The following is a 21,205-nucleotide window of genomic DNA, read 5'->3' as shown; positions in this document are numbered from 1 at the left end:
CTACCTTAAAAACCTAGAAGTGATTGAACAACCTGGTTTAGGGGGGTTTGGACCTAGATGATCTCTAAGGTCCCTTCTAACCCTAGCCATTCTGTGATTTACGTGTTCAACAAACTATTATTCTTAAATGCAACATGCCTAATTCCTAAAATGAGTAATTATTTTAAAGGGAAGAACATCTGAGAAGAGGTTGAAAGTCATCTGCCACAATAATCAAATATGGAGTCGGTAGGGCAAATCATGAGGAATATTAAAAACTTGCCTGTAACACAGAAAGCTGGAAGAGAGAAGACATAGCTAAATCAAACAGATTCATTGTGGGAGTCATGTCTTCTGTCTTGCAGATAATACTGTAAACACAGATCTATTATGGGGATCTTTACATTTGATCAGTCATTTTGAAACACTCTTGGATGGGACGGAATTTTCGTCAGTACTGGGGCATCCCTATAGAAGTACTTTTAACAAACAAGCCCCTCCAAAAGAAGTGCTTAATTTAGAAATTCCCCTAAGAGATTGTGCTTGTGCCTTCCATTTCTTATTTTTTACAAATCTCAAAGCTTCTTAGTCCTGAGAATACAGAAAGACTGCATATAAAGCAATGGTACAGCTGAAGAATTCTCTTTTTGGGAAAGTAAGACCATTATTCTTTCAATATAGTTGCCAACAACTCTCCACTTTTGGGCAATTCAGAAGGAAATACAGTACACAGAATGAATAAAGTCACATAGCTGAGTTGTTCATTCACACTTAACATCACAACTTCAGGGGATGCTGAGAAAATAATGCATACAAAATGGTATGGAATTCAATGCCAGGAGTAGCCTCCAAACTTTCTGTAACTATTATCCCAAAGAAACACCTTTGAAAATGCCTAAGATATAGTAAAGAAAATCACAATGTCTTCAGAAATCAGAATGCCTGTTAACATAGCATATTCATCTCTAAGATTTTACCTTTGGACAAAACAGAAGAAAAAAATTGTTGTCTTAATATGTATCTGCAGAAAAAAGAGCAGATAGTATTTTTGCACTATTACACAACTGACATTGAGAGACAAGCTGTAATACTGCCTCACATCTTAAATACTTCCACTTTTGTGATTCCACCATTACTCTGAAATGAGTATGGATGAACTGGGAAAAGAAGGTTTAAAGGCTCTGTAAAACAAAAGGAAAATGCTTATCCCACCTTTGTCCACAAAAGAGGGTTTCCTATAACAATGCATGGACACATATGAACCACTCTCTACACAGTAAACCACTGTAAAATGATACAAAACTATTTCATGTCGTGACATTAACAGACTAGACTATTTAGGAATAATTATTTTCCTAATCTTCTCTCCTTTAAAATAAGTTTTAAGTTATTTTACTTAGGAGACCACAAAGAAATATATGCTGGTGTTAAAAATCACATAGCACACCTCAGGCCCCTATTTGTAGTGGCATAGAGTATAGCAATATAAGAATACAATGACAGAGCTCCAGGGTTCAAGAATATTTCTCAAGAATATCTGCCTCAATGAAAGTCCCTTCTGTATTAATAAATCTGCTAGAACTAATCAAGAAATTAACAGAAAACATGCAGATTGAGTTTCTTTTGATGGCTTTTATATGGGTATTTAGATCTTGCCAACAAAATAAACAATGATTAAAAGAAACAATTATTTTATATCAGTAAAATTAACTAGATTTTATTTATTACCCAGCAGTTGTAACTGGTATCCATGTGATTCAAAGGTAACTTCAGTTTTATAATTTTTTTTTTAAACTTCACAACAAATTTTAAATGGCATGTTTTATCTTGTCGACCCATTAAAGGCAGTTAAATTGCCAAGACAGATGAAAAATGTTTCTGGACTTTTTAAAACGCATGCTTTCTAAATCAAATACTTTTCTAATCTTGTTTTACAAGTATGTATTTTTCAGTTTTGTGTCTACCACTACAGAAATCCACAACTAACTTCCAAATCTTCAGTCATTCTTTTTATACAGAATACTTAGACTGAGTGAAACTAAAGCAGAGGAAAAAGCAGTTTCAACGCTTTGCAATTCATTGTACTACCGCTTTAGAGAAGACCTGTGGTGCCTAAAAAAGCAGAAATGAGTAATAAAATATAAGCAAAGTTAAGATAAACATAATTTTTAAAATTATGAGTGTAAAAACATACCTTTGTTATTTCCAAGGCCATAATCAAACCCTTGTCCATTACTACAGCTTGTCCCCTTACTGAAAGCTTGTATTGAAAAAGGACTTGGGGGAGGAGTCTGCACATTTTGATCTAGAAGGACTTGCTCTGTAAAAAAACCACATCACTTCAGAGTTAGACACCTTAGTAATTGATTTACATTAGAAAGATGAGTCACAAAGAAAAAGAGTGATATTTATTCCCACTGATAGCACTCTTCCCCTTGACTAAATTATCTTCAAATAACCCCGTATCTGTTCTTCAGACCTCATGCTCTAATAATATAAAGACAGCGGACTTAATACCATGTAGACTGTTTTTTGTTTGACAGAGTTGTTGCCAGCTTTGCCATTAATGACACTTGTTTTTTTCCAGTAACATCACTCCATTCAGCAGTGTTTCTTCTTTGGACAGCAATTGTTAAAATCCCTTTGACAAAGCAAGGTGGAGAAAGGATAGTCTTCAGAATAGCAAACTCGGAGCCAATAAACATTTAATTGTGGCTACCCCCAATAGTTCATGGGACACAAGACATTTTTTGTGACAGATTTTTTTGTATCTGTAAATGAGTACTATAATTTTGCTTTCTGTATGACACTAAAGCAACCTCCAATGCAAACCAACCTGCAGTATTTAATATTAGAACAACAGTAGAACTAAAATAAATGAGACAGAATCCACTTGACTATTTAGATTTACAGAGAAATTATTGACTTAACATCGTAAAAAATACCATTTCAACTGGTGATATGTAAGGAAGTATTTAGAAGAAATATCCTAAATGCAGGTTTAAAAGCTTGATCTGGGACCTTGAAAATTTTTTTTTCTCGTAAATGAACTAAAATTAACATGGATTAAATAATAATAAAAAAATCACAAGTCTTCTAAAAGTAATTTTTAAGAAATTACATTTCAGGACAAAACTACATTCCAGAGTGCAAGCCTCACATAACACATATTCAAGCAAAAAAAAAAAAAATTATGAGGGAGAAAGCTGGAAATTCAAACTCAGTTTATAAAAGAAAGTATCTAGAATTCTCTCAATCACAGTCTACTCTAGATCTTGCTGTAGTATTTTAACTGTATACCTCCTTACAGACCTAGCTATTCAGCATGACTTTTGCCTTGTCTCTGACAGAAATCCTACTTCATTATGGGAATTTAATTATAATTTTATTAAATAATGAAAATACGAATGTAATGTGAAGGATGGTGCTATTTATGGATAAAAAAATATACACTTGCAAATCTAGCTGGAGCTCCTCCAGATCCTTATTATTTCCCCCTAGCAAAAGCATTGAAACTGATGATAAATTATTTCTAAATAATTTCATGGCAAGTAAAAACGACCCATTTAAAATAAACTTCAGACACAGCTTAAGCCCATTAACTTTTACACGGCACTGAGGTGGACCAGGAACATAAACCAGATTGTAAAATCTCAGTAACTGCACTGATAACTGCTTAAACTGCTTTAGATAGATGCACAAGAGACATCCATCTTCACCCTACCCATAAAAAGAGACTAATCTAGAAAAGACTAAATACAGGTTTATTGAGGCATGGGATTCATATCAGGAAGTTTCTAAGATGGTATTCCTATGAGCTGCATTGCAAAAATCCTACTATAGAGTTTTGTCCTCAAAGCCTGGAGCTCACATTTCTGTGTTTCTGTGAGAGCAATGATATACACAAAGATGTCCTTCAGTAACAGTGCACAAGTATCAAGAATATGAAGACACACCTTCAAACAAGGGTCTTGTTTAAATTCTTCCTGATTTGGGAATTCTTTCTTAAAGCACACATATACTTTGAGAAATTTAAGACAATATGAAATGATAGATCAATTACTGAAGATGAAAACACTACTTAAAAATGCAAGATTCTGTCAAGTTACTTAAATGCATTTCTCAAAATAAGCACTCTGGAATGGAAATTTTTGCACACTGCTTAATTTATTTCTTTCAGAGAAATGATTTTCTACTGGAAAAGCAAACAACCCCATACAAAAATAGAAAATAATGACTTTATCATCTCTACTATTGAATAGATGTCCTTCCAACAATAAGGTACTGTTCCAATTCACAATCATTTAGTTTCCAGAATCTACTTGGGCACTTCAAGCACCTCAGAACTTGACATTATCAGACACAACTAAAAATAGAAAAGCTATAACCTCTAAAAAAGTGTTTGAAGTATTAGGTGAACACTTACATATTTTATGAAAAGCCCTTTGTTATTTCCTTTCTGTGCAGAAGGTTTTATACCTGAAAATCAAGCTGCAACAGTCTACAGAAAATACTTATGTATTAGCAAGGAATTACTTTGTTCTAATACAGTAATATGATGATAATTTTAAAGTATCTATGTGTGAAATGAATTTCAGCACCGAATGTCAAAACCAGAAAAATGGCAAAGAGTCTTTTAAAATGAATCAAGAGGAGGCTGACAATTAAGTGTGACCTAAAAACACAAGCAGATTACGACTGCTGAGGTCAAAGCTTTTCAGGTAGACACATTTTGGAAAACAGATGCATAAAAATTAACCCCACAGCTAAAAGAAAACAGATGGTTAAAATTATTTTCCATAACAGTAACTGGTACAGAAGAAATCATACAGAAATATTTTAACTGTTCTTTTAAAAAGTCATTTAAAGAATGTTTATAAACAACTTGCAAAGTCTGACTGTGCAACATAACTCAAATGAAAATGCATAAGCTAATGTTGTACCTGTTCAAAACTCAGATTCTTCTTTATTTCTCCTGTTTAGATTGCTTATTTTTTTCTAAGTTAACTTAAAAATATAAAACAAAACAACCACTTGCCATCTTCATGTCGGAGGTACTGGTTTCCACCTCTGTCTCTAGCTAATGACCAAGCCTCGCCTTCATCACTTTCACAGAACTCTACCATGCTGTTCTTATCCATTTGCACCCACGTACCTTCTGAATTAGTCACCTGATGCACACACATAAAAAAGCAAAATTTATTGGCTTCTCAAATAATTCAGTAGCATGATTCAGCAACTACTTATAGTATCTGGAAAACACATTATATTCCAATCTTTCTATTATGAAGTAAATGGTTAAAAAAAAAAAGTTTCTTAAATTAAGGCCACAGGCTGAGGCAGACTGAGGTACCAAACCTATTTATGGCATATTTACATTTAGGAATAATTCCAAAAATTTTAGACCCATTTATGCTCAGAACAAGCAAAACACCAACACCACAACTTTAGAAAATCCACATAAGCCTAAATAAAAACTTGAGAGAAATAGTCACCAAGATGTACCTTCTAATCGATGGTGGCAACAGTAGAATTATAATACCAAGATATACATGAAAGGTTTTTGTGAGTATTAGTTTTGTTCCTGATATTATATTTAGGAAATAGCATGACACACTTCATCCTTAAGCCCTTCTTAGCCATAAAACACCACAACTGGGCAACCCAGAACAATAACAATAGCTCAGCAATTAAACAAATTAATACAGTCAGTACAGAGAAACAGGAATTTGTTAAATGGTTAAGTCCTAGGAAAACATTTTGTCAGTGAAACAGAATTCTTTCAAAGAATATGACAAAAAAGCAGATCAAGAAACACAGTTTTGTAAGGAATACTGTAACAGAAATATATAAGCAAGCACATGTAACTGCAGTTCAACTTTAACATCATTCCAATCAGTGCAAAAAGGCAAAAGACATGACTGCATTAGTACTTACAATAAAAACCAAGTTCAAAGGTCAGTATTTATCATGAGGAGAGAAAAAGCAAACCTGTACAGAAGCAGATTCTTTTGTTGCGTTTACTACTGTTATATACTGGTATCTATGAAGACATGAACTGAAGCTACAAGGATCCGTACCTCGCCCACTGCCTTGACTTTGTTTCCCAGAACTAACATTCCAATTGGGATACCTCTAAGGTTAGGGCAGCTTCTGATGTTGTGACCTGATGGGCCAGTCTTCACTACCTTGTACACTCCAGGTCCACCTCGAAGGAATGGCATGTCTTGTTCTTGCATCACTGCTTCCTGTGGGCAGTGTGAATTTAGGTCTTTGAAAAAATCATCAGCATTAGACCTAGAATCCTGAGAAATAAAAAAAAAAAAAAAAAAAGGCAAAACAGAAAAGAATACAACCTATTAATACCACCTTTAAACTACTGAGATAAGAAATACTTAAAGACTACAAAAGGTAAATTTCGAAGCTAAAAGAGATCCTACTTACATTGCTAACTTTAGTGTGTAGTGCTAAACAACTAACTACTACTAAATTGCACATTATTTGAATTACTCCTGACATTACTCCTAAAGCAAAAGTGGTATAAATGTAACCATTTATATAAAAATAATAGCTCATACCTAACATTAGATAAAAATTATTTAATCTAACTGCTTCCACTAAACCTTCATCCTTGCTGACATTTCTCAGAATACACACTCATTTCTCCTGCTCTATTTGTTAAATTTTGTTAAAGTCTGGGGCTATGTAAAGGGAATTTGAGTATTATCTCTCTCCATACAACATGATGCTTTTTTTGATTTCATATTTAGAATATATTGTTAATTTAGAGTTAAGGCAAAATTATGACAAAGAGGAACAGCAATACCACAGACTTTTAAATGCACATGTAAGTATTACTGTGTATTTATTGTTTCCACAATGACAATAAAGAGGGCCTGCAAATTTATTTCACCTCATACTATTTGACGATGAAATATATATCCAAACCTGAAGTAAAGGTTCAAGGTTTTTTCAAAGAAAACACTTTGACTTTCTTACCAAGAAAGTGGGAGTTACTAAAAGAAGAGAAAAATTAACATAAGACTTTTCAGCAAGCCACAGCTTAACTAAAAGGTTTTTGTACAAAAAAAATACAAGGGATGGAAGTAACAGATGTGCATTTAATTCAGAAGAATGTGAGGAGGAGAAGCAAGTTTATTATACTGAAAGTCACAGGTGCTTTTAAAGGAACATCTGAAAGTTACAAACTACATAATGTCCTACTGGATGAAGCCAGTGGTTCACCTCATTCAGTCTACTGCATTCAGCAACAGGAGATGCTCTTTAGAAGCAGCATAAAAACGTTTATTAGTGGCCTGTCCCTTATATACCAACAGCACTTAAAACCTTTTTATTATGGATGTTAAAGGGTACACCCTAACTTCTTTAGTGTTTATTTATTAATCTGATTTCTCTAAATTTAATTTCTTCTGAATATGCTGATACTTTCCGCCTTGACAATCTCCTGTTAAAACACCTTCCAGGAGTTCACTCCCTGCTGTGAGAAAGAATACTTTCTTTTGTCAGATTTAAACCAAACTTCTGCTTATGTTATCTCCTTTTAAATGGATGCAATTTCCTCTGATCTCTTTAATTATCATGCTTTCAGCTTTTTTAGGTATGGAAGTCTGTGCAATATGTCCAGACCAACACAGCAGTTTTTTCAAGAGTCCTTTACACAAAAATGATTCTGTTACATAAATATGTAACTTACAAAGCAAGTTAATGCAAGCTGAGGTAAACTGGTGTGAGGAAAAAAAAAAAGACAATTTAAACATAGTTTAGATCTTGATATAACAAAGTCTGCTATTCTGGGGAAAAATAATCAGTGGACAAACAAGTTTTAAAATCTCTAAAACAAAATGCACAACATATCATCTTCATTACAAAGTTCATACAAGAAAAATCCACCTCAAAACATTACAGAACTGATATTAAGACAAACACTTCTACAGTCAATATAAACAACTTAACTGTACATAACATAACTTGTCCCTAGAACTACATAATTTAAAAAAACATTAAGAATGGGCAGAGTATTTATTAAGTATCTGTGGCATTATTCATACAAATATCATCTCATTAGATGTGGCAACTTCATGTGGAGCCTCTGATAAAATTTTACCAGTAAATTCTGCACTAAAGGACAATGAAAGGCTTTATTATGTTACTAGGCCACCTCTCTGAATTTCTAATTTGGTTGGTTAAAAAAAGAGAGTGCTACTCATGAATTAATAAAAATTCAATAATCTGCCCTGATATTTTTTCTCATTTTAGAGACACAGATACAGCACTGAAGGCAAATCTGCTATTTCCTATTAAAAAATTCACAGTAAAACAGACTTCAAAGAATACTTAGCATAAAGTTGAGTCATAAGGTGCATTCTGAAAACACGAGATACAGTGTGACTGTTCCTGTAATTTAACTCACCTTAGGGGGTAAAGCTTTGGAAGTCCATGAAAAAAAGTCCAAATCCCTTACTCCTTGGCTAGCATTAAAGACATTCTGAGCAACAAAGTTTGAAAAAAAAAGACATATATCAACAAAGAAATGGGAACAAAGAAATACTGGAGGAAGAAGTTCAAGGTACTATAATGCAAACTTTCTCCTCAAGTAAATTTACTGGTAGAATGTTTTGCAAAAGGGGAAAGTTATGTTTTCCTGAACAAGTCACCTGAGTCCATTGCTCACCATGGCAAATCATCCATTACACAGAAACAGTTCAGTATGTCAAAAGCTCAAAATGGATGTAGTGTGTCATGCCATTTACTGAAATTAAGAGCCAGACATCTCTTACAAAGCTTGAGACTCCATGCACAGAGAAATCTCATTTCTGTTACAAAGAAAGGTAGCTGGTCCCATCACAAACCAGTTTTCCAGCAAGACAGTCTCCTATTCTGAAAGATGATTTCAACCAGTGCAGAACAAGTGCACATGGAATTTAAGTCACCCAGTCAGAAACAAGGAGAAGCAGAAGGGCTAAGCTCACTGTTGCTGAAAGCAGTTCACTTCACAGAATGATTTCACCAGTTTTCACATCAAAATCATACTTTTTACCAGAGCCAAAAATTTCAGTGCTATATGGAGAACAATTGCTAAGATTTCATTTGTTTTGTAAAACATAAATGCATTTACTAGTTTGTTATGAATAATCATAAACCAAATACAGCTGCCAGAGAGACATCACTCATTTTATAACCAATTGCCCACACTACAGAAATAAGCACTGCTATTCTGTTTCATTTTTCCTCCCACAAAACAGTGAGAACAGCATTTTTTAATCAATGGGAAACATGAAAAAGAAGCCATCTTTTCTCCATAAGATAGTTTGTACTCATTGCAAAGAAATTTTCACTGTTCCTGTCAAATGAAAGAATAGTGTATATATATACCAATACTAATAATTGTATTTTTGATGGCATCCCTTTGACAAAGCACCCGTTTCATCTATATGAACAGAAGTATCAAAATCTAATTCCCTATCCCATCCTGCTATGGGAACCAAATGAAATCCCTGCTCAGTAGCCACATTAAAATTGAACAAAAGCTAAGGCAGTAAATCCTTTCAGGCAGAAACAAGTACAAAACACCCACAGCATGCCTCATCTGTATTCCTTGAAAAAGCACTAACATGCTAGCAAATCCAAGCTTTTATCACATGATAGAAGCAAATAATCTACTATGTACTGCTTGCAAACATCAAGTTTCAGTAATACAAATTATCTGCCATTTTGACAAAGAGAGGGAAATTCTCAAAACACCAGCATTTCTTTAGAATTGAGAACCTTCACCCAGAATTGAAGGAGGTAGCAACGCACATAGTGATATATGCTCCAGGGCACTGGGGAAGGTGGGGAGGGTGTTAGATAGGAAGATTAGCAAAGTAAAGGCTTATCAATTTGGCATGAAACTATGGAACTATAAAAAAGTCTACATTTGCCTAATGAGTGTACTTCCTAGGCATCCAACCTACTTAAACTGTCTATTACTTTGCAGCCTATCTCCTTTTCTCTAATGCATTTCCACTGAGAAACACGGACGATCCATACCTAAAATATTTAGGTATCATTTCAAAGATCTATTTTTCTACATCATAGAGCTCTATGTGTAAAACAAACAGGGGAAACTAACAGCAGTAAGTGGGGCCATGCTGGCTTAGAAACACCAAGAAGATCAAACTAGAAGCTCTCCTTTGCTCTGGGAGCTTAAGAACTTCCTGGCTATTACAGCACTGCACACCAGTTTAGATGAATAGATCAGGCATCTATTTGAGAACTAAGTTTTCATTCTGGAGAAATTACTAGATAGAAGCTTTGTATTTAGTCCTTATGCTACCATCTGCAGATTTAGTTAATGCTTTCCTTCAAGACTTTATCTTCCAAGACCTAAAGCTAATTTTAGAAATTCATACTCTTCCCAATAAATTTTAAGTTTCAGAGATCTAAAAAAAAATTTAATTTGTTTTGCCACAAAAAAAATCATCAGACCATTAGTATTTAAAGTCTCAGTTATTATTTTTTCAAAACTAAAGCTGATCTTAAACAGCCATCTTGACATTTTATCCAGCATGGTTTTACTCTCCAATTGCTTTCCATAATGCTTAAAACAACAGTAGGAATCTTTTGTCCATGTCCTTCAGTGCTTCCACAGAACATTCAGCTTTCTGAGGTTCTGCGATCAAACACTGGAGCCGACACACTACTTTTGTTTCTTTCTTCCATTGCAACAATGGTTTGAAAAACTTGCACTCTTCTCAATCCTTGACTGGCTTTGGTGGCTGGGGAATGTAGTATTGTAGCTGGGTACAATATTCCTTCTTATAAAGTTTTACATCTAAAATGAAGTAACGAGAACGTACTTAGAATGTGATTTTTTAAAAGACAAGTTCCAGAGCTTGACCAAGATTAATTTCTATTTCTTCCTAGTGTGCACTGTTCTGTATCATATGTACCTTTCTACTAGGTACTGTGTGTAAGCATGAATACATAACTGTCTGCATAAGGAACTTTACAGGCATTATTTCAAAAACAGATACCTAAACACCGTATGACGGAAGGAAAAATAACTACTAGAGATGGAAATGGCTTATCCAAAAGCACAATCTATTAAATTCACAATCTCATAATTATATTACCTACAATGGACTGGATGCACAATTTCAGATCAAGGGCTGCAAAGCAGTTCCTTGTGAAAGGACAAGAGCAACAAAAGAAGAGCTGAAGATTTTCTAAGAAATGACCACAGCTCAAATAAATAGAACACCAGTAACTACCATGGATCTCTGGCGTCCTATGATCATTTATCTTTAAATATAGTATCTTTCATAAAAATATAAAAAGTGCATTTATGAGATCCACAGTACTCAGTGTTTGCTTTAGCATAAAATATGTAGTTAATGCTAATAAATATACATAAAAAGCAGATACAATATATACATCAAGATGAAGAGGTCACAATTAACACTGCTGAGAACCTCTACTGTTTTTCATTTGTTCACTGTTCCATAATATAGTGAAGAAACAGAATAATTAAAACCTCTTTTTAAAAAATGCACTTTTTACATATTTTCCAAAATGTACTGAGAAATTTTATTTACTTAAGGGATTGATTATAAAAAGCCTGCATATTTAAACATGACAAAGCCAAGTAATTGGAGATGACAAGTCTGCACACTCAACAGAGTTGAATAAAAATGGAGTCTAGTAGAAATAATGTGACATCTATTTGAACGGGGAACACATGGCCTAACTCAGGCATTTGACTTTCCCTTTGCATTTTCAATCACACAAGAGAATTTCTCCAGTCTTCCTTTTAAGCCAAAACTGGTTGAACAGTTTGGCTCCAAAAAGTCTTGCACATTAACAAATTTTTTACCACATTCTACTCATCGTGTCATTCAGCTACCCAAATCAACAGGATCGAGCAGATATGAATTATATCACAATTTAATCTAACAAAACTTTAGCATTTATTAATTGAACATCCTTTTCCACATAACTCATTCATCTCTAGAGGACTGCATTGATCAAATTTGACAACTTAAAAACACAGCCTTTTTTTTTTTGACAATTCAGGGAGAAAAAATATGTATAATTTGAAATATTTTCAACTTAAAAATCACCATAAAAAGACTTGAAAACTTCCTACCAAGAAAGCAGTATCTGTGCAAAGAAAGTATCTAGTAAGAAAGCAGTATATGCTAGACTAGCATGCTGTAAAGGCTTAAAGCATTCAAAAGTCACCCTCTGAACCTTGACTTATGTTTTGTCACCTTTAAGAAATAAAATGTCAGAGAACTGGTTTTTTTCCTCTTCTGTTACTATGAATCAAACCAAAAAATCTTATTGCTCATATATTGTCATAATGAAATCAAATAGCTTCAGGACATGCTAAGTCCTCCTAAAAATCTGAAAATGAGAGCTGTGCAAGGAAACTTTTCTGAAAGTAGCTCAAAACACATCTCTTGCACATTCCTGCATTGTTCATTGTTATAACAGTTGCTTTTGTAAGCCTTTTGCTATGTTGCCTGCCACTTACAGAGCAGAAGCTAAGAAAGCATGTGACTTTTAACTTGTCAGTCAAGACATGTGATTGGCTACCTAGAAGAAAATTAAGCATATCTAACAGCTCCTAGTAGTCTTAAAAGATAACAAAACTAATTCACAAGAGTATTTAAAAAAACCCAAAACCAAGACAGAATCTTTTGTCTGAACTCTACAGACACAGAGAATGAAATGTTTGAAAACTGAATATTGTTTTTCACATTTGATTGTACCTGACCTCCTTATTCAAATGAAGTCTGAATTCTCAAAATTGTATTATCAACACTGAATGTTCAGTTATTCACAGCAGACAGTTCTTTTCAGGATTCTCTCAGGGAGCACAGCGTATGCTCTTCCCTAGAACTACAGGTATGCCAGAGCTGTATGAAATATGCCAACCAATAAGTTCTTGATAACCACAGAAAACTGCTGAGTTCAAAAATATTCCCTTCAACAAGAAAAAAAGTACTGAAGGTAGCTAAACTAAAAAAAAAACAAACCAAAAAACCGTACAACTAAGAAAAATCTAGCAGACTATAACACCCATCTAAACATACAATATTTACTGAAGTTAATTACTTGGTCAAGATGAATTCACTTTTATCATAGGTGAACTGGTAAAATTCAACTACTGCACAGAAATACTAATATTTTATGGAAGTATAATATAGCAGTTTTCTAATGGCTACCAATTTTCAAAGGCAAAAAATACAGGCAAGACTTTAAACAAAGCTTAATTTTTTCCATGTTTTCATATATTCTACAACAGACTAGAAAAACACTATGATGACAGGCATATTTAGGTGACTGATTTCTGAGTACAGAAATAATTTGCTTCCCAAATGCAAAATTAAAATAATTTCCCAAACAAGGATTCTATTGAAAGAAATCTACAAATAGAAATATATCAACAGATTATTTGTAAACAAGAAGACCTATGCACATCATAGAACAGTGTTTGTCAGAACAGCCACAGGGAATTATGAAATTCCAGATTTATCTACTAGCAAATAGCTCGATTTCACTGGAACTGGGAATATCTCATTTCTTCTATAACCAAAAAACATGAACAGCATGATATTACCGGTTTCAGGTGTCCAATTTAATGAAATATTTCTCAACTAGCTTCAACTGCAGCAGCAGCTCACTCAGATAAGATGACAAATCAAACCTAAATAGCAGTACTTGCAATTAGATCTGATTCTCACATATTGCCCAGAAGAAAACAAGGCACTGCCCACTTTGGGGAATGCATGAAAACAGACGAGCCAGAAAGGCCTGCACTTTCATGAATCTTTTGAGAAACACTGGTTTGGCTGATACAGTTTTTCCTTTTTGTCTTTTACATTTTTCAGAAAAGTGCATCTGGTTTCCACAAAACATGTAACCTTTAAACTGTAGTGATAATAATCACCATTAAAGTTACTCAAATAAATTATGTTTACTCTTACTATAAATTCAACATTTGTCTTGAAGCTCTGGGATTCTTTGATAGGTTAATGAAGCGGTAACTTAAGCATTCAGGTGCAAAACTCACAAAAAACATCCACAAAACCCAGAGCCTAAAGAACATTTTACTTGGTTGGTGGTTGGTTTTTTTTTTAAATGCATCAATTACATTCATTCTGACAGCTGGAAGCCTCTTCTGAAATCACGGCACCAGTGGACCACTTCACAGACAATGCTATCCAGCATAAGAAACATCTAGTGCAGACCACAATCTAATACTATTCTGTTTTTGTTATAGCAGTCCCTTTACTTGTTTCTCTTCTAGGAGAAGAGGCTTCAACATAAAAAGCCTCATACCTTTCTACACTCCACCCTCATTACACAACAGCCCTCCAAAATGCAAACATGTATAATGTCTTTGATAATCAAAAGATTGTTTACCTCAGGACTTTTTGCAGCCTTAATTAAAGAAAGTCTTGTAATGAGGATAGAGTGTACTTTTGGATATTTTTCAAAGGCACCTTTTACTTACGTCAACAGGTACCAGAAGGCTCTTGCCAAGATGTTGGTTAAAAGACAGACACCAGGCTTCAGTGTAACCATTCATGTTAGGAACATACTTCTTTATTGTTTCATCGTTCAGCCTCAGCCAAACACCATCATCATTGTGGATCTATGGGAAACAAGCAACAAGAACGAGCCATGCCCTCCTGTAACTGTTCTGTAGCTAGCAAGGATTAACAGAATTCAGGCAGACAACAGCAGCAAAGAAGCAATGATCCTCACAATGCTGATACAACGTAAGTAGAGGTAAAGAGGAATATTGACAAAATCCAAAGCAATGGGAAGCTTATCTTTTTATAAGTCAAGGTGTGAAGATAAATTTAAATCGGATCATGCAGTAATAAGAATTGCTTTGAAATAAAAGAGGAAAGAAAGTCAAGCCTTGATAAGCTTCATAAATTCCCCACTTCACATTTTTCCCTTTTTTTTTTTTTTTGTTTTTTTGCTGGTATGACTTAGAAAATTGCAAAAATATTCCTTGTATATGAAGTTATATTTTAAGAAAAATACATGCATAGTAGTCTAACATGCTAGTAGTGATCTTTCAGATCTGCAAGTGAAAGATGTAATGAAAAGAACATCTACATCTGAATTTTTGTGCAGAGTTGAAACAGTAAGTATTAAAAAGCTAAATCTTAAAGAGGTAGTATTATAAGATGAACTCAAGGAATTTTCTTTCCTTGTATCAGTCTCAAATGTTTGTTACAGAGGTTTTGAAGTAAGTATATTAAAATGAAATGACAGCCTGAAAAACTAAATTAGTAAATTTAGATTTTTGCAATTTATGGTCTTAAGGTGTATATGTCAACATCTAAACATGGAAAAAACCCCATTATTTGCATGAGTTACCTTTACATCTTAGCCCAATTTTCAACAGAAATGTCTTATTGATTACCTCGTCAATGAAAGTGATGGATCCATTGACTTTCACTATGCCTATTTGCTCACTCTGAAGGGAAGGGTGGCTACGGATACGAAGCCCTGCACTGTCCTTGGCCACAAATTTGCGAACCTAAGAGAAGCAAAGAAAGACAGTAAGGAAGAAAAAAAATTGGAACAGAGCTTTTAGAGTAAAAAGGAATAGGTTTAACAGATTCTGAAATGCCAGTGACAAGACAGCAGTCTTAAGAGTTACAGTTTGTTGCTAGTTTCCCATGGCTGCTGTGTAACTTCACTTTTTTACTATAATCAATAAAACTGTAATGTTCCAAAAAAACATAATGTAAGCATGCATTGACTTGGAAATATTTCTGCTCACAAGCTTCTGATTTTTTTAACACACATGTTTTATTCACTGCTGAAAATTTCACCAGATTTGCATTTTCAAATTTATTACTTCTCCTAACTGATCAGCCTGGGATTACCATTTCTCAGTTGTGCTACTGTAGTATTCTCTTTAGTCAGCTTTTTGACCAAAATTTGGATATTTTCCTTAGCTAAAGAGTTTAACTAACCATTTTAAAATAAAATGATCTTTCTACTTCCTTATCTTTCGAACAGCTATTTCAATAGTTTCTCTTATGTTCACAGGAGGGTTAGAGCAGAGGCTCCTTGCTGTTCATTGGACTTACTACAGCACCCCAAAATCTCCCACTTGTTACTCACTATCACTTTTTTTACTATTCAAACATTAACAGGCACCTATCCCATAGAGAACCAATCCTATTAGTCTCTTAAAACCAGAGATGCATACATTCTATGCATAAGGTATAAAACCATTTTCTTGGAAGGTTATTTTCAAACTCCATAGGTAAAAGTGATAAAAGTATCAATGGAAGTATGGATTTAATCTATAACTTAAAATAAAGCACAGAATGATATGTAAGGAAAAAACTCAGTGATACAGAATGAAAGGTAACAGCTAAGTGCATGAATCTTTTTTTCTAAAAGAAATTATTTAAGAAATGGTGTTTACTCTGAGGCTAATTTAAAAAACAAAATACAAAACCAACAAAACCCCAAAACCAGAAGCATGTAAAGGACTTCACATATAAATTACTCCAAAATGTGCAAGGTTTTGGTTATTTGCAGTCCTCTTACTCGTAATACTTACATTCTCTCAAAAGACAAAACTAAGACTTTCAAGGTCCTTGTACAAGTATAAAGCTGAATCACTGCTGACAGCATTCTAAACATAGACAAGTCAAAAACAAAGTCTTGCAGATTAGGGGTCCTTGCATCATATTACTTCAGAAAATCATTTTGGTAGTTTGCTAGAACTTTTATTAAAAACTTTTATTTAGAGGAAAAACTCATATTCAAGATTTTGAGTATGCACAGGCCTCGAAAGAGCCTTTTTCCCTTTTGCAACAGCTAACCCAACTAGTTAATAAAACACCTCAACCTATAACTAGAAACTGCTTAAGGATCAGATCCACTGACAGATAATACAATATAAAACAGATTAAGAGCTCTCTTATGCTAATTTCTGACCATGATGAAAAACTTTATTGTCTGTGTCTTCTTTCTGATATAGCACCTCTTTACTTGGAATATTTCTGTATAGCACAAAGGTTTTTTAACTCTGTCCTGCAACACCTCGGTAGGCAGTTCTTCCATGGAACATACACGAACTGGATTCCAACTAAAGAAGTGACTATGGCAGAAGGGCTTAGCAATGAGGATGTACATCACCCCTACAGTGACACAGCAGTTTTCAAGAGCTGTGTTGCTGTGCTTTCTTATCTGACAAATCTGCGAAGAGGTACACCTCACACAACACAAAGGGGTGTTGTATAGGATAAAGCAACCTTAACAAGGAGGTTGGCCTTCTACAAAGGGATGAAAAAAAAAAACCCCAGCCTAGAGCTTTTGGGTTTGGTGGTTGTTTTTTGGTTTTGCAATCAATGCTAGCTACTTGTTGTGTCAGGACAGTAGAAACCATCAAAACATGTTTATGACCAATCATTCTGGTAGCACCTTCAAATTCAGCTAAATTAGGACCATTTTCTTCTAGTTTGTTCCAACTACCCTACATACATTTCAAGCTACATTACATAGCTTGAAAAATCATGTTTTTCTCAGTAGGATGTGGAATGAAGTTTCCCGCAAGTTAGTTAATTTAAGCTTTGCAGCTAATACGGAGGCAGCAATTCTTATGGGTCAAATACCCCAGGCTGAATACAGATCACTATCACAGCCTCCTTCAGATTTTTCACCTGACTTCAAATAACAGAAAATGAAGAATACACATATAAAATCATAACACAGTACTCATTTTCAACTTGCAATTCAAGTAAGGTTTGGCTACCTGGAATGTTCCAGTGCCTCAATGAAAATACTTTGGTGTTTCTAGTTGAGAACAGACCACCACTGAGAATGCACTGTTAGTGTCCTTTGGTTATAACTATCTGAAATTTCTGACAAAGATGATGAAGAAGCATTTAGAGCTCAACTAGGCCCTTTTTCTAAGCAAAACATGATTTGGTATATTGGACTGTCTCTGACTGATACATGTCTAATCTGCATTCTTAACTTCAGAAACATGGAGCACAGTACAATTATTACCTTCCTATATTACTTACAATACTGCTGTTGATACACAAAGAATTATCCTGATTTGTTATGTGATTTATTATGACACAGAAGAAAGATGACTGATTAAATGATTTACCATGAAAGGTCTAGTTTAACTTTTCAGCAGGTTCTACAGACACTGTGTATGGGACAAAGATGGCTCCTTTTTCAAAGAAACTACAACTTGGAACAAGAAATGAGACATGCAAGTAGAACAAGACAGGGAGAGGATTAAACACGACATAACATCTCTGAACACCAGAGGACTGACTTTTGTCAAGTACTTTTAACTGTCATGAAGACTGTTCCTTAACAACACAGAGTTATTACATATGAACAAGTCACCCCGATTTCCACTGTAATAATTGAAAAGAAAAACAGAACTTGTGTTCAGTAATTTATCTCATACCAAACCAGATTCTCTCAACTTGGGAAGAGCAAAACAACACATATGATGATCAGCTTGGGTAAAGGTATCATTAACTTGCACAAGATAAATCTCCCTCAGTAGGAATTGGGAGTCCTAATTAAGATAATGAACTAACCGGGAAGTCTTCCTTCCAAGAGAAGGGAGGAAGTCTAAAAGAAGCTTCTTGGGAAGAAAATAAAAGAGAGACCAAGTGGGGGATAAAACGTTGTACTGAAACTAAAAGCACATTTATTATTTTTATTTTGAGGCATGGCTGCAGGGAAAAAGAATCTTTTTAGTGCTAGAAGCAGATGTCAGATGCAGTTTAAAGACTGGGGAACTATACAAAAAGTTACTGTCTCTAGATTACCCTGAAATCTAGAAAAAAATAAATCAGTATGTACTGCATAGGTAAGTTGTCAAAAACCCGATCCTTTCTGTAACCATGTATGTTTTAAACACCCTCCCAATTTCAGTAAAACAGGGAAAGACAACCTTGTCTGAATTCCACATCTTTAATACAGGTTTATGCCACAAAAAAAAATTCAGCACCTCATTTGATATCCCTTCCTTTGCATCTAAGCGGAAGTGCAAGGTAGTTCCCTCATCTGGGCATTTTCCTTACGCCACTGCCACCCATTTCAGCTTACTTGCTTTATTGTGTCTACTTTAGTCCTTCAGGGTGGAATGATAAGGTGAAATGGGGATGCCAAAGGCTACAGAAAGGATACCTCTAAAAAACATAATCATGCCATTCAAAGGAAGGAAAATAGCACTAAAGAAACTGGTTATGGATTTTACATTGACTGAAAATGCTTATGACAAAACAAACAAAGTATTTGTAAAATTTTGTGCCCAATTAATTTCAGAGTACAATATACAAAGAAAAAGAACTAATAATAGTGCAAAATTTTGTCTGTGGCTTTAATAATAGCTGTGCAATGTTTGTGTGACAAGTCAAGGTAAAGGCAGTTTCTGTAGAGCTTCTAACAGTTTTCTGAATTCACATACAGAAAGAAAATGAAATTAATTGGTTTCATTTTATCTAGCCTATTAGTTTCATTCCATTCAGCACGTTAAAGTGATCTGCAAATATCCTTAAGTCTGCAGCACTACTATATGATAATATATATATTAAACAATAACAAAATCCCACCCAAACATAACTATATCTGTTTTGGTTTTTTTTTCAGTTCTCCAAACCTTGTTTGGCTGAGGCTCTGCTTTTGGTTTAATAAGTTGGGTTCCAGGAGGTATCATTCCTTTTGGAGGATCTTTTACTTTCACTTCTAGTCCAGCATCTATAAGCAAACAAAGACTCAGTTTAAAAAAAATATATATATAAGGGGATATTTCAGTTAAACAGTAACTACAGTTTATCCATGCTACAACTCAGAGTAAACAAAGTAACAACTTACTTATCTGTCTGCCAAAATCAACACTTGCAGTTGCTTCATGGTGCAAAGTATTAATTTTTGAACATTACTATTTTCATACGTGGAAATTTACAGAGATGTAGTTTCATGCTGTTATTAGATATCTGTCACAGTGTATGTACAAAGCACTACCAGGTAATTTTGTATCCTAACAGTGTCTGTAGGGTTATGTTTCAAGGAATGGTCAACACAGAGTCTAATGTTTGAGAGGGGCAAGTGAAAGCTTCTGGAGAGGCAGTTGCTTATGCAGTACATAGAGACAGTTATAAGAACCTGAAAAGCCATGTTATACAACCAGAAAAGGCCTATAAGGTAAAAAATTGGCATCTTTAATTACCAATGCTGCTATAAAATCTGAAGGCACTGGAAAGTGATATTCTTGTTTGTGAAGAAAAATACATGTAAATACATGTGAAGAAAGACACAAAAATTTAAGTAATAGATGAATATAACCCTGAGTAATAACCTTGAAATTGCCCCAGCAAACACTGTTTCATTTTACAGAGTGACCCTCTGAAGAACAACATCTTGAAAAGAAGCATCCAGACCTAGCAATAAACCTGTTTATTTCACTAACATCCCTTTAATCAAGCATGGCAGTAACAGAAGGAATCTACAAGCAACAAGAACATAAAAGGCTTGAAACAAAGAGAAACTATTACCAATACTTAAGCAGTCAAAAACTGATGAATTATGGCTCAAGTATAGGTACATGAAAGCTTCAGCGGTCACAGTCTAATATAATGACTGAGCAAGAAAGTTCCATTGCAGAAAAATGGCATAGGTAAGTATTAGAGTATACTCATGCCTGTTTAAAAATGGAGGTTAACAGTTATATTTATAATTTCTAAAATTTTACCCTATGCAATGATTGAGGATGGTAGAACCTGTGCAAAAATATAATAGCAGCTGATGTAAACCACAGGGTAAAGTTTGCTCCAGAGATTGCACTGGAAAAAAATACAACAGAGTGCACTGCAGGCTCCTATGACAGCAAATGTTCCAGTTTGAGGAACTGAGATAACCATTAATAATATTTTATACATCGTATCTTCTGTAATTAACACAAAATTAAATCCCACTCCATTTCTATGTGAATGACATGTACTTGTACTTACGAGCATCACTATGTGTTGTTTACTAAAGGTGCTGGACAGAATTGGGAAAGAGGAACTGCTGGTGCTCGTGAACTCACACAAACCCTTTTACCTGATGTGGGTCCAGCTACAGCACTTTCAGTGTTTCTACTACCATCTTCACCATATCACCAGTAAGGCTAACGTGAGAGCATTCAAGATACAGAGTGCTT

The 21,205-nt window shown here is 34.5% G+C and overlaps 1 protein-coding gene across 1 annotated transcript in view; it reads right to left on the bottom strand.

Moving 5' to 3' along the window:
- The window catches only part of MYCBP2 (MYC binding protein 2, E3 ubiquitin protein ligase), a 153,203-nt gene that overhangs the window by 41,905 nt on the left and 90,093 nt on the right, over positions 1-21,205 (bottom strand). The window contains 6 exon segments of the mRNA XM_017725811.1: positions 2,174-2,299; positions 5,018-5,150; positions 6,060-6,284; positions 14,504-14,644; positions 15,431-15,547; positions 19,664-19,761. Of these exon segments, the coding sequence (XP_017581300.1) occupies positions 2,174-2,299; positions 5,018-5,150; positions 6,060-6,284; positions 14,504-14,644; positions 15,431-15,547; positions 19,664-19,761 (840 nt within the window).

The sequence above is a fragment of the Corvus brachyrhynchos genome, unplaced genomic scaffold, assembly GCF_000691975.1.
Source record: "Corvus brachyrhynchos isolate BGI_N302 unplaced genomic scaffold, ASM69197v1 scaffold121, whole genome shotgun sequence".
In the NCBI taxonomy this organism is placed as follows: domain Eukaryota; kingdom Metazoa; phylum Chordata; class Aves; order Passeriformes; family Corvidae; genus Corvus; species Corvus brachyrhynchos.
Note: the sequence above shows the minus strand (reverse complement) of the source record. Positions and strands in the feature narration are given on the sequence as shown.